The sequence below is a fragment of the Erythrolamprus reginae genome, chromosome 3 (assembly GCF_031021105.1).
Source record: "Erythrolamprus reginae isolate rEryReg1 chromosome 3, rEryReg1.hap1, whole genome shotgun sequence".
In the NCBI taxonomy this organism is placed as follows: domain Eukaryota; kingdom Metazoa; phylum Chordata; class Lepidosauria; order Squamata; family Dipsadidae; genus Erythrolamprus; species Erythrolamprus reginae.
Genome location: NC_091952.1, coordinates 92,427,130 through 92,444,582, shown reverse-complemented (window position 1 = coordinate 92,444,582; position 17,453 = coordinate 92,427,130). Strand labels below are relative to the sequence as shown.

General features: G+C 39.4%; 1 protein-coding gene across 1 annotated transcript in view; it reads left to right on the top strand.

The window, feature by feature from the left end:
• The window catches only part of ADGRL4 (adhesion G protein-coupled receptor L4), a 124,985-nt gene that overhangs the window by 87,334 nt on the left and 20,198 nt on the right, over positions 1–17,453 (top strand). The window contains exons 10-14 of the mRNA XM_070746214.1: positions 681–874; positions 4,550–4,726; positions 7,042–7,242; positions 8,812–9,032; positions 11,322–11,388. Coding sequence (XP_070602315.1) covers positions 681–874; positions 4,550–4,726; positions 7,042–7,242; positions 8,812–9,032; positions 11,322–11,388 — 860 coding nt within the window. The remainder of the gene's footprint in view (positions 1–680; positions 875–4,549; positions 4,727–7,041; positions 7,243–8,811; positions 9,033–11,321; positions 11,389–17,453) is intronic.

Sequence of the window (17,453 nt, the reverse complement as noted above, 5' to 3'; positions counted from 1 at the left end):
TAAATAAATAATTCAATGCCTGGGAGGGCAAAAACAGCCCCCAGGAGGCCCTCTGGAGGCCATAAACGGCCTGTTTCCCAACTTCTGGTGGGACCAGTATGCTCGTGTTTCACCCTCCCCAGGCTCCAAAGGCTTCCCTGGAGCCATTGCATCCTCTTCCATCCCCCTGGAAACTGTCTAGTAGCCAAAAACACCATCCCAGAGCCTCTGTGCAACTCAAAAATCATCTGGCCAGCACACATATGCACGTTGGAGCTGAGCTAGGGCAACGGCTCATGTGCCAGCAGATATGTCTCCGCATGCTACCTGTGACACCCATGCCATAGGTTTGCCATCACTGGCTTAGAACCTATAGCCTCTTAAACTGCACAGTTGGAAGATTTACCTCCCAGAAATAGGGACGATATTCTTTGATTGAATTTTTTATCATTAAATTTAATTTATGACAGTGGCACAACCCTTACTGCTTTAAACATTTCCCTCTGTTTCTGTAGTCTTTCCATACATTTTCTGCAACATTTCCATTGATTTGATATTTTTCTTGTCAGTTCTAAAAAGTCTTTTGATTGTTGTTTCCTTAGTGTTTTTAAACATTATTTTACTATATATACTGTATATATAGTATATATATATAAATCAACAATACTCAAACCACTAAGCATGTTTTATTTGATGGATAGGCACAGTTGCAGTTGTGTTTCTGCGATACGACAATATTGGAGCTCTGCTTTCATTACCACAGAATGCGTCCCTGAAAGAAAATACAGAGGATGGAGAAATAGTAGGTTCATCAGTTATTGCTATTGCAATTAGGTCCACTCCACCTGGGTTATATCCAGCTGAGAAAATAATATTTACCTTAAAACATACACAGGTAAGCTTTCTTTTTAAAACATGTCTCACTTAAGACTGTAATTTTTCTGTAGTGGGTTGCAAAGGGCTGCTTTGGTACTATCTTTATAACTCTCTTGTTTGCCAATTTGGCATAATATAATTAGAAGGGAAATTACAACATTGAGTTTAGCACAGCAAGTGCAAGGCAGGGAGTAGGAGTAGGTAGCTACTAAAATGTGTGACTAGAAACTGACAAGAATAATGAATGCATGGAAGTCTTATTACACATGTGCTGGCAATGTGCAAGTATAATCCAAGGTTCTTCCTTGTTGGAGGCTGAAGTATATATGAGCATTTTTGAAAAAGGAAAATAGCACCCAAGTAGGAATTAATGAAGCACATTTTGTAAGTGAAAAAGAAAGATTCATTTATAGAAAATGCATTATGGGAATAAGTAAAACCTAAATCAATGATGGTGAACCGTTTTTTTCCTCAGGTGCCGAGAGTGTGCATGCATATGCCATCTCACATACATGCATGGCCTCACCAATAATTCAATGTCTCCCACATGCCCTACCCACCTCACTGTGCATGAAAACGCAAGTCCTCCCATGCATGAACCCTTGCGGCCCCATTTCCTGACTTCTAGTGGGCCTGGTAGGCCTATTTTTTGCCCTTCACAGGCTCCAGAGGTTTTCTTGGAGCCGGGGTGTGTGTGTGTGTGTGAAAATGCCATCCCCCCCGGAGGCCCTCCAGAAGCTGAAAATGTCCTCCTAGAGCCTCTGCACAAGCTGAAAATCAGCTTACTGGAGTGCATATGTGTTCTGGAGCTGAGCTAGGGCAACTGCTTGCAACACAGCAGATATGCCTCCACATGGGGCATGCTGCCATAGGTTTACCAATTTAGTGTTGGGCGAACCCAACAAAGTACAGGTTCGGTGAACTCACCCGAACTTTGCCGTGAAGTTCAGGTGAGTTCGCCGAACCCGAACCCGAGCAGCAGCAAGCCACTGTGGCATCCTTTTCTGTAAAAATAAACAAGGAGGTGGGGAGTTCCCCACCTCCTTTTGCTTCCTTTTATTTTTACATAAAAGGATGCTGCAGCGGCATTGCAAGCAAAATTAGGTGAGGAATCCCACGATGGGATTCCAGGGGCGGGGCTTTGACATCATGGAGACTACTTCCTGGCTGGCCGAAACGGGGAGGAAGGAGTCTCCGTGACGTCAAAGCCCCGCCCCCAGAAACTCTTCGTGGGATTCCCCACCTCCTTTTGCTTGCGGCACTGCAAGCAAAAGGAGGTGGGAAATCCCACGATGGAATTCCCCACTCTCCTTCCAGGTGGCAGCGTTTTGTAGTATTCGAGCGAATGCTGAACCCGAACCCGAAGTTTACCCGAACTTTTTAAAAAGTTCAGGTTCGGGTTCGTCACGGACCCAAACTTTGCAAGTTCGGTTCTCCCAATACTATTTACCATCACAGGCCTAGATTATTGGCTCCTACCATATATTCAGAAAAAAAGTGGAGGGGATGGTTCACATTAAACATCTTTTACACAAGCAGTAATAGGTGAAGTAAACCCCTTAACACTCTACCAGCGCCCTACTGCCCTCCTGGTGATCATTTCATTATGAGATTCCAAAGGGTCAATGCCAATAAGTTTGTACTTCAAACTCTCAACTCTGAGCAATTTTCCACTTGCAAAGTTGGAGGCTGTTGCATTCCTTATGTTACTTAGCAAAATACAACTACGCCAAAGAATAAAATTTAACAGGGCTTCTAAGTGAACAGTGCCACTGTTTCTTACAGCCGTCAGCAATCACAGTGACAGTTTCACAGAATAGCTATATAATTCCGGATATTTCATTTTGGATTACTTGCCATTATACAGTGATAGTACATAACAGCTGAGAGCTACAGAATGATAAATTTGGATTGAAAAGATGAACATTCTAATCCACACATAGCCATTAAACCCACTGCATATTCGTGGAAAGTAAACGCTTCTTGATTTAGGCACTCTCATGAATGTCAAGGACCTATTGTGAATTTTTTGGAGGAGGTTCAGGATATAACAATAACCACAACATCCCATGTGTGAACTTTGGAGGTAGAATAAAGAAGAAGGGATGGTAGAAGGACATTTTAAAAAATAGAGGCATTTTCCGTATATATTAAATGTTCAAGATTGAAAGAAAGTCAAATGTATCCAATAGCAAATATATATATATACAGTGATCCCCCGGTTATTGGGTCCCCAACCATTGCGAACAGGGTAATTTGCGAATTTTGAACCCGGAAGTCAAAATACCATCTACGCATGCGTGCCCTTTTTTCTATGGGCACGCATGCGTAGATGGCGCCCGGCAGATCAGCTGCTGGGCGGCTTCCCTGGGTCTTCCCCCTCTTGCTGGCATCAGCGAGGAGTTTCCCCACCGCTCACGCAAACTCCTCGCTGCCGCTCGCCCACCCTTCGCCCGCCCATGCCGTTCGCTCCCCCTCTTGCTGGCGGGAGGGCGAGAAGCCCTCCCCAGCACCCGCTCGCCCGCCCTTCGCCGCTCGCCCGCCCTTCGCCCTGGCCGCTTCTTCCCAGCGGAGAAATTCCAGCCCCCACCTGGTCCCGCCCGATCCTCCTCCCTGAGGCAGCTCGCCCTCCCATGGCCGCTTCCTCCACCCTCCATCGCAAGCCCTCGCCACCGCAGCCAATGCGCACTGCGATCTTCAAGCCCGGCTCCTTTCGGCCCAGCATCCCGGACCAAGCAGCTGCCTTCCGTGACTGAGCCTGGCTCGCCCGGACTTGATCCGCTGAGCGTGGCTGGCCCGGCTTGGCTTCCCTCGCCGCTGCAGCCAACGCGCGCTACGATCATGGGGCCAGCCACGCTCAGCGGATCAAGCCCAGCTCCTCTCGGCCCAGCATCCCGGGCCAAGCGGCTGCCTTCCGTCACTGAGCCTGGCTCGCCCAGAAGATCGTAGCGCACGTTGGCTGCGCTGGCGAGGGAAGCCAAGCAGGCGCGCCGTTCTCCGCTGACTCCTAAAGCGGGGAAGTTCGCCAGGAGTCAGCGGAGAACGGCGCAACTGTTTTAAAACGATCGGAGCTTTCTAATGAGTCCCGAAGACAAACGGCAAACTTCCGCGTTTGTCTTCGGGACTCATTGGAAAGCCGCGCGGGTGTTTTAAAACATCCCCGCCGACATGGGGGGCTTGCTAGCACCCCCCCAAACCCGGGTTGGGGGTTCGGGGGGGTGCTAGCGAGCCCCCCATGTCGGCGGCCACGCCGCCCCCCAATCTTCGGCTCCTCGCTAGCGCTGCGGAAGTTAAAAACACCATCTGCACATGCGCAGATGGTGTTTTTACTTCCGCAGCACTACTTCGCGAAAACCCTCTCGTTGCGGGGGGTCCTGGAACGGAACCCTCACAACGAGCGGGGGATCACTGTATGTGTATGTGTATGTGTATGTGTATGTGTATGTATATATGTATATATATATATATGTAGATTGTTCTGAGTTCGGGTTTTGCCCTGTGTAATATTTTGCATGTTTATGCGACGCCTTATTTTGCCCTCATCAGCTAGCCATACCCACTGGGACTTGAACCTGCAAAGATAAAAGCCAGATATTCAAGACCTTCCAAGTTTCAGGGGTGAGGTTGTTCATTAGAAGAGGTTCACACAATTGTATTCCATTATCATTCTTAACATATTTTGTTTCTGCTCCAGACTGTAGGAAGAAGGGATGTTAAATGTGTGTTTTGGAATTATTCAGAAGATATAATGGAAGGAAACTGGGCCACAGAAGGGTGTGAGAGGACTCATTCTAATAGCACACATACGTCATGCAAATGTAACCATCTTACTCATTTTGCAGTCTTGATGTCTTCAAGCAGCTCTAAAGTTGTAAGTGGGGTTTTTTTATTTAAAGACTGGGGTTTTTTAATTAGTCTTTTTTATTTGGAGCCGTAAACCCCATTTATAAGGAATATTTTCTGCAAACAGAGTAATCTCTTCCTACACCACTTCCTTCTTCAGGCTTAGATATTTCTGTAGTTAGGTTGACCCTGAACATCACATTCTTAGAATCTCTAGATATCCATTGGTACAACATGACCCTCTTTCTAACTTATTTTCTATTCTAGAGATAGAATTCTTTATTGGCCAAATGTGATTGAACACACAAGAATTTTTTCTTTGATACATATGTTCTTAGTGTACATAAAAGGAAAAGATACATTTGGCAAGAATCATAAGCTACCACACTTAATGATAGTCACAGGGTACAAATAAGAAATTGAATCATACTAGGAAACAATCAATATAATTTGTAACGATACAGCAACAAGTTACAGTCATACAGTCATAACTGGGAGGAGATGGGTGATAGGAATGATGAGAGATTAATAATAATGGTAATGCAAACTTAGTGAATAGTTTGACAGTAGTGAGGGAATTATTTGTTTAGCAGAATGATGACATTCAGGATAAAACTGTTTAGTTGTCTTGGTGTGCAGTGCTCTCTAGCATTGTTTTGAGGATAGGAATTGAAACAATTTCAGAATGTGAGGTGTCAGTAAACATTTTCAAAGCCCTCTTTTTTGACTCGTGCAGTATATGGCTCCTCAATGGAAGGCAGGTTGGTAGTAATTGTTTTTTCTGCAATTCTAATTAGCCGTTGAAGGCTGTGTCTGTCTTGTTGGGTTGCAGAACCAAACTAGATGGTTATAGAAGTGCAGATGACAGACTCAGTAATTTCTTATTAGAAGGTTATTCACTATTCATTTTTCATGGTCATTTTTTCAAACGGCTAGCTCTTCTTTTACTTTTTCATATGTCCTTATTTGAAAAAAATGGGTTGCCTTATACTTTAAATAATCTGAACTCGAAATGACTTTTCCATTTCAAAAAGTATTCTCACCTACATTTAGTTGGAAGAAAGATCCAATGAAAATGAGAGACCTACACCAGCTATGCGTCCCTGCACTATATTTCACAGACAATAGAAATTACTACAGTTGCATGCCAAAGTTTCAGCATCCCTGGTAAAATTGTATGGATCAATGAAGTCTCTTTGACAGTCTGACTCTGCAATGTGACAAAGAGCATTATATTAGCTACAGTTTAACCTAACCTCCTGCAATCACTACCTTGTTTTCCAACTGCCCCACTCATCAGTTCTTTGTAAAGTGAAAGAGAATTGATTGCTGTCCAAACTTTTTTTTTCTTTGCCAAACTTATTCTTTGCAAGAACTGTGGGTTTCATTAAACACTTTTCTATGCATTACTTCTTAGTCTGTGTACTATATCTCAGAAAGCCATTAGAAAGACCCTCATTTGTCCTTCATCATTTTTAATATTCACAGTGTGTGCTCACTCCAGAGGTTTAGAATGAAGAACACACAGAAGTTTCACACTTTTCACACTTTGGAGATGACATTTCAAAAATTAGATTTCGCAGTGCTGACCTAGAGTTATGCTAATAAATTACATGAAAAGTAACTAAAGTATGTGTTTCTTCATATGCATATCCATTTTAGTGCCAACATTCTTCATTATAATTTTAGAATATATTTTTTATTTATGAATGACACTGAAACATTCAAAAATGTACAAAGATTATTTTGATATTCAGAAAGGGTACAACTGACATTAAAATGAAACCCACACTAATTTTTCCTTCCTCTGTGCCATTCACTTTGAATAATTTGAATAATAACAAAATAGAGAGAGAGAAGGAAGGGATGGGAAGGGAATGGAAAGGAAGGAAAGGGAGGTATAAGGGGAGGGAGGGGAGGGGGAAAGTGAGGGAGGGGAGGGAAGGGAGGTGTGAGGGGAGGCAGGGAAGGGGTGGCAGGGAAGGGAAGGGCAAGAGGGAAGGGAGGGCAAGATTGAGGATAGTAGAGGGAGGTATGAGTGGAGAGAGGGGAGGGGAAGAGAGAAGTGATAGGAGGCGAGGGAAGGGAAACTGATATCTATAATCAAGATAGAAATGGATAATCAAGACTAAGACTAGGCAAGGGATTTTTATTTATTTGATGTATTACTAAAACCAGGGAAAATACAGGGGAAAGTGATGGAGCAGGTGCATTTGCCCTTTTCATGCTACACCACACATATACACACGCAATATGGATACCCTTGGGGGGGGGGATAACAAAATAATAAAATAAAGTTTTATTCAAATGTCCAGGTACACTAAACTTTTTCTTCAATCCCAGGAAGCTAAGGATTATATTCTTACAAGAATCACTCAGCTGGGAATAATTATCTCATTGATTTGCCTTGCCATGTGCATTTTCACGTTTTGGTTCTTCAGTGAAATCCAAAGTACGAGGACAACGATTCATAAAAATCTCTGTTGCAGCCTTTTTCTGGCAGAGTTTATTTTTTTGATTGGAATTAACATGAACACTAATAAAGTGAGTATCATTTCTTAATACCGAAAAACGTACATTAAAGTGCTCGTTTTCAAGGGTGTATGTCCTAATGAGTCTTTGTGAGCCAAAGACAGGCTACAAGAATGGTGGAAGGTCTTAAGCATAAAACGTATCAGGAAAGACTTAATGAACTCAATCTGTATAGTCTGGAGGACAGGAGGAAAAGGGGGGACATGATTGAAACATTTAAATATGTTAAAGGGTTAAATAGGGTTCAGGAGGGAAGTATTTTTAATAGGAAAGTGAACACAAGAACAAGGGGACACAATCTGAAGTTAGTTGGGGGAAAGATCAAAAGCAACATGAGAAAATATTATTTCATTGAAAGAGTAGTAGATCCTTGGAACAAACTTCCAGCAGACGTGGTTGGTAAATCAACAGTAACTGAATTTAAACATGCCTGGGATAAACATACTGTATATCCATTGTAAGATAAAATACAGGAAATAGTATAAGGGCAGACTAGATGGACCATGAGGTCTTTTTCTGCCATCAGTCTTCTATGTTTCTATGTGATGTCATATGGATTGTTACAGGATGTCATCATCCCACAGATTGCATTGTTTTTGTCATTTATGCAATGATGCCATAGTGTGCATGTAACAGACACTATCTGTGGGGTATATTCCAGTTTAAAGCTGAATGCTGGCATTTAATATAACCATTAAAATCCTCATCTAACAGTTCCAGCCAATTCAGTTCAATTCAGAGTATATAAACTCCACTGAATAATAATTCTGCCTGTGGACTTCCCGGAGAATTGAGACTTTCGTTAATGGAAGTGAAAGCAGGCTCTTAATTGTTTAGACTGGCAATGTTCCAATATCAGCAGGAGTTCTGCCAATTTGTTTTACTGGGTTGCTTTACTTTCAATCAGTATAGAAAAAAAATGTTGCTTATCTGTAAGGAAAAGAAGAGAAATCTACATCTATCTCCTGGAGGACAGAATACCCGTAGTTCTTGACTTATGACCACAACTGAGTCCAAAATGCATGTTGCTAAGTGAGAAATGTGTTTTTAAGTGAGTGTTACTCCATTTAACGACCTTTTTGACACATTTGTTGAGTGAATCATGGCAGCTGTTAAATTAGTAACATAGTTGTTAAATGAATCTATTGACTTTGCTTGTCAGAAGGTCACAAAAGAGGTATCACACTACAACCGTCATACATGGGATGCCGCAATGGTCATAAATGTGAAAAATAGTCATTTTTAAATGCTGTTGTAACTTTGAACAGTCACTAAACGAACTGCTGTAAATTGAGGACTACCTGTAGATTAATGTGCAGTTTGCATAGTCTGATGTGACAGGCTGAATACTTCAAGCTAAAAATTTTACATGGGCAAAACAAGCATATATGTTGCTTCAATTTTCAAATGACATTGGTCCACATTTAGATACTGTAATTGCTGAGGTTAGGTCCTTAATTATCTTGTATTGAGACAAAATGTCAGAAAAACCTGTACAGGAAGAAAGTTTTAACCTGCATTGTAATAAATGTACTGTTTTATATGAGTCTCTTTATAGTGTTCCTTTTTCCCTCCTTCTAGCTATTCTGTTCCATCACCGCTGGATTGCTCCATTACTTCCTCTTAGCGGCTTTTGCATGGATGTGTATTGAAGGCATTCATTTGTATCTTATTGTTGTGGGAGTAATCTACAATAAAGGATTTTTACACAAGAATTTCTATATTTTTGGCTATGTAAGCCCAGCAGTGGTGGTTGGCATTTCTGCTGCACTGGGATATAAATACTATGGAACAAGTGATGTGTAAGTTACCATTTACACCTTGAATATGTGAAACGTGGCCCAAATACAGTCTGTCAGGATGTGAAAGCACAACTATGCTTTGGCTAGGACTTTCTTATTTTTAACAAAACTAGTCATTTGATACTAACAGTTTTGAAATATCATTAACAATTTTGACTTCAGTATTCCTCATTTAAGAATGGGGAGTAGACGTTAATTTACCAGTAGGTGTTGTGCCATCAGTCTCTTGTGCACAATACGGGATTGGAGTTCCTATGCTGACCATTCTCTTTGTGTCTTGAGTGCACTTGGTTTTTGACTGAAGACTAGAAACATTCACAAGATCCTTTATAGTGACAGAAGAGATTTAGCCTCAGACAAATATTGGCCTGTAGTTCAATGTATGGACACTTTATTCCAAAGTTCTGTCTCCTTTGTTGAATTGGGTGAAACCCAGTATATCAATTCAAGTGGAAACTGTCAGTTGTAACCAAGTCTAAATAAGATGACCAAGTCTGAAAGTGTGCATTCAAGGCAAGATATTTTTATTTATTTATTTCTGGAGCAAGACAAAAAAAAAATCTAATGATCAAATTTACTAGTTGTAGCGGTAGCTTGCTGGGGGTTTGCAGGGGTATATGAGAAACTCTAGGTAAGATTCTGTGCAATTTGGAGAACTCCCAAATCCCACTCCTGGCTGGCTCTGCCTGCCCCACCCTTCTCAGGAGTCCCCACGCTGCCCATTTTGGATGCAGGTAAATGGAGGACATGCATGGAGGCTTAGGGATGGCGAAAAATGGGACTCCTGGAGTTCCAGAGAGCCTCCAGAGCCTGAGGAGGCCATTTTTAGCCTCCCAGAGGGTCGGGAAAAGCCTCTGGAGCTCGGGGAGGACAAAAACACCCCCCCACCATGGTGCAGAAGGCCAACTAGGTCACACCCACCCAGCAACTGGGCAGAGAACCCCTTGCTAAAATTTTTGAAGCCCATCTCTGGTCTCATCTATAAAGGCTTCTCCATTTATTTCCCTGGAAGAAGGCAACACTTAGCAGCCCTGCTCTGATATTATATGCTGTATATATATTTTCCATTTTTAAAAATTAATACTCTCTTCCTCCTTTCTCTTTTCTTTTATCCAAGCTGCTGCAAAAATAATTTCAATGATATTTCAATTTCAATGACATTTAAATATTTAATTTTCAAGGGGAAATATTATCTCCTATTATGCAAAGATTTAGATTTGGTCCCTTATCTTTTTTTCAAATTTGAATAAAGTCATACAGACACTTTCTTTTTCTTTGTAACCTGCCGAAACAGGATTTATAACACTTTATTCCTGTACCTGAAGGCAGGCAACAATTAGAGATTAACAATCAGGCATTGATAAAATTTGGCCAAATAATTTCCTTTCAAAAAAGATTTTTTTTTAGCGCAAATTTCATTCAATTTTTTCTGAATAGGCAGCTATGTCAATCCCAGAAATTGAGAATTCTGGGGCTTCTTCCATACTTTGTATCAACTTTGTTCATTAATATCTATTCAATTATTCCTTTTTCCTCACCTCATCCATCTTTAAGGCAATACTATATCTTCTAATCAGAAACAAGACCTATTCAAGATTGTTCAATTAGGTGTCAGCATAAAATATTTGAGCCATCTATTTGTTTATCAAATTTACCTTTAGTACTGTATAGCAGTGAACACACCTAATATTCCTCCCGCCTCCTATTTTTTTCCACAACAACTATATTAGATGAATTGAGCTGAAATGAGTCACTAGCCCAAGAGAAAACTAGAACTAACAGTCTCCTGGTTTCTAGACCAATACCTAAACACAGACAAAGCTGGCTGTTATGTCATGTCATGTCACCATAGAGGTAACACAATACTCCTTTTCCACGTACCTCCCATAACATCTCTGCCTTCTCATCTCTTTCATCAGTCCTAGCTCTCTCCAAAGCTTTTCTGGCCTATCCAGTAGCTGATGCCTGACCAGGGATTCAAACAATGTGAAGTGAAACAACGTGGCTATTTCACCTCCCGTTTTAAATTAGTATACAATGCTTTGTCAAACAGGTTTAAAGGTATGCTTCTCCCAAGCCTCCCTTGAAATGAAGCACACCTTCATAACACTGTACACAACTACAAAAAAATGGGTTACCTGTAGCCCAAAGAACAATGCATTCAGTAAAATTTGTCCAGAAATAAAAATACCAAAAAAGTAAAATATTTGGCTTCAGCTCTCAAAATCAGGCCAATAAGGTTTAATCTGTAAATGTAGTTCAAAATATTTCATCTTATTTACCTTACAGATGTTGGCTCAGCACAAAGAATAACTTTATATGGAGTTTTATAGGACCAGCATGTCTAATAATCCTTGTAAGTATGCTTTTCTTCCCATATTTATTTTTTTTTTAAAAAATGGAATACATAAAATAATAATAATAACAAAGGTGTGTAATCATTACCTACCTATTGATAGGCCATCTGTGAGTGCTTAAATACGGCAAAATGAACTACTGGCTTTTACATAACTGGCTCTAAATATATATTTACCTCTTGTACATCTAAGTGCTTTGCCTGTCTCAAAAACATATGTTTGATTAACTAAATATTTCAATTGAGGATTTGTTTCTTTTAACCCGATTGCTGGAGGGAACAGAATTCTCTATAGCAATTCAGTTGTGTAAGATGTAGCATCTTTACATGTCAGTTGTATCTTGGCAGAACTCAGCAGGAGAGGTATATAGACATGATGCCAGGAGACAGATAATCTGGTATTTCAAATGCTGAGTTACTTAATCTTTTATCTGTGATCGGTCATCTTTGAAGATTAGGCTGTCATCTTTTTGATTTTTTTTTTCATTCTTGTGTACCCTGCCATCATCAAGGCTATTTTAAACAAAATTGCAACATCAGAGACAAGAACCTGCTATTTCACACAGACAGGCAAGTTGAGAATTGATAGCCTATATTTCAGATGGAAGAAGACTTTTTAATTCCTCTTGGAATTGTTTTCAGACTTGATCTTTTGGAAATATTTGATGCTTTCAAAGTGCCAGGAAGTTAAACATGTAAGACTTAATTTGGATCAAGTAAGAACTGTTGACTGTTAGGTCAATGATATAGCAGGTCCTCATTTGCTGATAAAAAATTTGTTTAAAATATATTTGCATGGTTAGCATGAAATACAGTAAGCATAAATATATTACCAGGTTGGTATCAAAAAATGTAAGAATGAAAGCAATCATTAGTCTCACGGCATCCAAATTGCTCTCTTTTATATTGGTATAAACTGACCCCGGAGTTCATTTTACCGTATGCACACGATCTAATAATAAATAGCATTTAGATAGCAATAGCATTTAGACTTAAATTCTGTGGTTGCCAGACGGCTATACATCAACCATTAGACTCGGTCACAGATAGTGGGCGGGCTGGTCACTGACAACTGGTGGGCCGGATGTGGCCCGTAGCAGGCCACTCCTTCCCCAGGTCTGATCTAGAAGGATTTTCAATGTGGCATTGCTGTCTTCAGCATTGGAATGGTTGCAAAATATTGCTCTGCTAATAATAGCATTCCACAACCAGGAAGAATATTAACAAATATAGAAATAATCTTAGCAACAGCGATACCTGCGAATACTTGATCTAGAAAAAATACTCATATTAATTTGAGTATTTTCTCTCTACTAACTTTGAGCTACAAGCTAATGTAAAGAACACAATAATTGCATAAACATTTCTAGTCAGATCACCATGCCTAAACTAAAGGGGAATATGATTTTTTCCCCATTGAGAGGAATATGCCCATCGTGTAATCAAAATACTTTTAAAAAATCTTTCTTTTTACATAAGAATATGACAATATAACATAGGAATGTAACAGCCGTGAAACATTTTGATTTTTATTAGGATGGAAGAATGAATACTTGTTGGAGTCCATAATGTTTTAAATAAAGCTTTGGAGGGAAGCTGTTGCTATGCTTTTCTGGATATTTCTTTATAAATAAATGGGGAAAAGATGTAATTTGATGAGTTAGAGTATATCATAATATGCCTTGGAAGTTTCACATACTTTATTAAAGTTATAGCGACCCTGCAGATTTATAAGGGTTATTTATAACATCACACTTTGTTTTAAGACTATGAAGCAATTTTAATATTACAGATCTGATTTTAAAAAGACATTCACTTCAACATTCATCACTATACATTTGTTCCTTTCCAAGTGTTTAAACAGTGCTCGCTTTCCTGAATTATTTATTCATTAATTCATGACGTACTGTTAGAATTCTAAAGTATAGGCCTGTGGAATAATTGATCCTATCAACATTTTAATTATTATTTTCTTGATGAAAAAATATAAAAAAGAAAATATTGGGTCAGTGTGAGTGTGCAAAGAGGAAGGAGTGCTTTAAACCTTTGTAAAGCAAGCTGTGTGCCAAAGATAATTTCCCCAACTTGCTTCTCTTTGCAGTCTTTATTGCACCACCAATAATTCCAAGACTATATTTTAGATTAGATCAAAGCTCAAGTGGGCAGGGAGTTTGCAAATATAATATAGTTTTAAAATAAAATAATGACTTCAGGATAAGCTTTAGGGAAATAGCGAAAAGCTGCCTGCAGGAAGGGGTGAAAGTAATTATGGCTACAGGTGATATAAAAAGGTTAAGCTAAACCTGCTAACTTCTATGCTGCGATACAGTATTCAGCCACTGTAACCACTCTTGTACAGAAAAGTAACCCTACATGAAAGGATATTTATGAAGCACTGGGAAGTCAGAAGTGCTTCAATATTTACCTCCTTCCAGGCTGCTGTCGGAGGACTGAATTGAAAGCCTCCATGAAATCACTGAGAGACAAGGCATTAGAAATCATACTAACGGCCCCCAAGAATTGTTTAGTTCCAGCAGATCCAGTCTTTCCTTTATAAAACTTTGGTACCAAACCTTTTTCAATATTAAATTCAACAACACTGTGGGGAAAGTGTGAATAGACATATGATCAGCAAACTGGAAAGGATTCTTAAGTCAGATTTCTTTGGAAAAGAATTATGCAGAAGAAGACCTCAACCTATCTTAGAAAGACTATTGAAATCTAATTTCTTGAGCAGGACTTGGGGACAGAAAATCATGTATTCCCTTTTGAAATGAGATATTTTAATTTCCAAATTGAGTCAGTTTATGGTGCCTGGTATGGAACTGAGAGTTAATTTGAGATTGTAATTTTTAATCCTTCTTTATGGAATATATTATGCTAAGATGCTCAGAGTGAGTGGTAACAGGATATACTGTATTAGCTAGTAAGAAAGTAAACAAATGCCTCTTTATTTATCTGGCCAAGAGTGAAGAAACATTATCATATATGCCTCAGTAGCCATCCCATGTACTGGTATTACAACTAAAATTTTGCACACCATTTATCATAAAGCAATACATAAATAAATAAGAACACACGTTAGTTGGGTGAGGATGTTTTCCCATGATTATTACGGAAAAGGGAAATTTTGACAATTCACTTAGGAGACCAAAGTGTCTGATGTAAATTGGATACTTGATTATACCAATAATCCAGCTGCACAGAAGAGTATCTGACTGCATATAAAGTTTTCATTTTAGATTCCCAAATACCTCTCAAGAATACAGTCAGAAACCTCAGTGATTTTCTAGTATCTCTTCCAGATAATGAAAAAAGAAGAAAAGAAAGGTTATCACTCTAAAATATAAATCTAGCAAACTATGAACCTATATCCATTTATTTATTTATTCATTCATTCATTCATTCATTCATTCATTTATTTATTTATTTAGACTTCTATGCCGCCCAATCCCAAAGGACTCAGGGTGGCTCATTTTAGCTAATGTTGTACATATTCTGTTATTAATCCATTTTACAACAGTTTCTGATTATTCTATTTACAAAAATTAATAACATCTAGAGAACCTGTCACTAAGGCTGCCATCAGTGGTGCCATTATGAGGAGGATCCCGTACATAAAAACCCTTGCCCTCAAGATGCCATGACACAGCATTGCATACAGAATCTAGACACAAAAACAGGTCCCCCCTCCCTCCCATGCCATCACTCTGCTAAACACCTATGGTAATTCCCACAGCATTGTCTTATGCCTAAGGATATTTACTCACATATTCTCAGACTCTAGAAGGAGTATAGAGAAGAGCAACAAAGATAATTAGGGGACTGGAGGCTAAAACGTATAAAGAATGGTTGCTGGCATTGGCTATGTTTGGTTTAATGAAAAGAAGGACTTAGGGTGACATGATAGCAGTGTTCGAATATCTCAGGGGTTGCCACAAAGAAAAGAGGGCCAAGCTATTCACTAAAGCAAGGCAAGAAGCAATGGATGGAAACTAATCAAAGAGAGAAGCAACCTAGTGCTAAGGAGAAATTTCCTGACAGTTAGAACAATTAATTAGTGGAACAACTTACCTCCAAAAGTTGTGAATGCTCCAATACTGAAAGTTTTTAAGAAGAGATCGGACTACCATTTGTCTGAACTGGTATAGGATTTCTTGCCTAAGCAGGGAGTTGGATTAGAAAGTCCCTTCCAATTCTGTTATTCTATTCTGTTCTAGAAGGGCTGTATTGCTATTGGTCTTCTCATCTTTCCTATTACTTTTTTTCTGTTGGTAACTTATGATTTATCACTGTTGTTTATATCTTATGATTTATTATTGTATCTTATGATTTATGATTTATCATGTTGCTGTTTGTATGAACACTGAGAGCTTATACACTGGAGACAAATTCCTTGTGTGTCCAATCTCACTTGGCCAAATAAAGACTATACCATATTTATTCTCATTCCCAAGATAAATAAACACAAATCCTCCAATCCTCAGGTGATAAATGTGCAGCTTTACCTAATGATATGCATTTTGTACTACTTCGGGCTGGAAATTTCCCTCTCATATACAATTCAGAATGCAACTTTACCCCAAGGTGGATTTTATGAAGTTGGGCATTCTTTTTCTCTCTCAGCAGGTTCGAGTGCAGACTTAGTCCACTACAATTTAAAAGGATGGCTTTGCTGTTATAAGATTGTTCTTTCCTGCTCAGTCTTCACTCTGCCATCAGCATTTCTTCCTGTTGTTGTTCTTAAACATGTTTCCAGTTGTGTCAAACTAGAACAAATAGCTAAAGTGTTTGGACAGGTGTATCCATGTGAGAGATGATAATGAGACAAAATAAGACAGCAGACATACTTTCTTTGTTGACTGACAGCTTGCGGGCAATTTTAGGCAATTAATATGGCATACATTTTTATTGACTGGTTTAAACCATTGCATAGTTATCAAGTTACCTTCTACCCTGATGGAAGCAACCCCGAAGCAGCCTCATTTCACCAGCCATTAGCCAGAAGACAAAAATCTTTCTCTCTTCATGCAAGGCTGCACTTCAGAATTCTAGCTTATTATTTCTAACATTGATAATAAGGGTCACAGGAAGAATGATGTCTGTATAGTGACATCAGATATTTTTAAGGAAACATATCTAAATAGATTTTTTTAAAAAAATAGGAAAAAGGAAGAATGGGACTGTAAAAAGCAGCAGGAGAGGACTTTGCTTCTCTCTGCTTTACTGAAATTTAACATCAGCATATAGATAGTTTCATCAATTATTGAGAGAAAGTCTAGGTTAGTGAAAAAGGGATGAATTGGAGGTTTTATTTCTGAAGTTTTGAATATAAAACACTGAATAGACTAAGGAATAGTATGTCAAAATCTTCAGAATTATCTCTTTCTTAGGCTGTTTCTTTTCTTTACAGGAGGAGTGCCATAAAAGTCTCATGCTTACGTATTTCACTTTCATAATATATAGCATTCAATATTATTTTATCATTGAGATTTGAAGAGGAGTCATATTTTCCTTTTCTTCCCTTTGAATATGCTCGTAATTACTGCTTGACTTCTTCAGTTGCACCTAAATTATTCTGTTTAAAATATTATTTAGCTAGCATCTGATATAAGCAATTGTACTTCACTTTTGCTAATGCATAATGCTTTTGTTCCACAAGGCAGGTATCAGCAGTGGGGTACTCCTGGGTTGGATTGGTTCTTAGAACCAATAGCACTGGGGGCGGGAGGCTCCACCCACCCACCCACCCAGGATGCTTTGGAGCATGTATAGAAGTGTCACACACATCAGTGCACAAAATTATTTACAACCCACGGCAAAATTATTTACAACCCATGACGGTGCATACATTGTACTAACAATAATTGTAAACATAAAATTTCAGCTACAGTTACTACTGCCAGCCTTAGAGCTACAGCAGAATGAAGATGGCATCTCTTTGTTAGTCATGCCACCAGTTACCAAATTGACACCTGGTGTCATCTTTCTAGTTCAGTGTTTTTCAACCAGTGTGCCGCGGCACACTAGTGTGCCGCGGGACATGGTCAGGTGTGCTGCGTGCC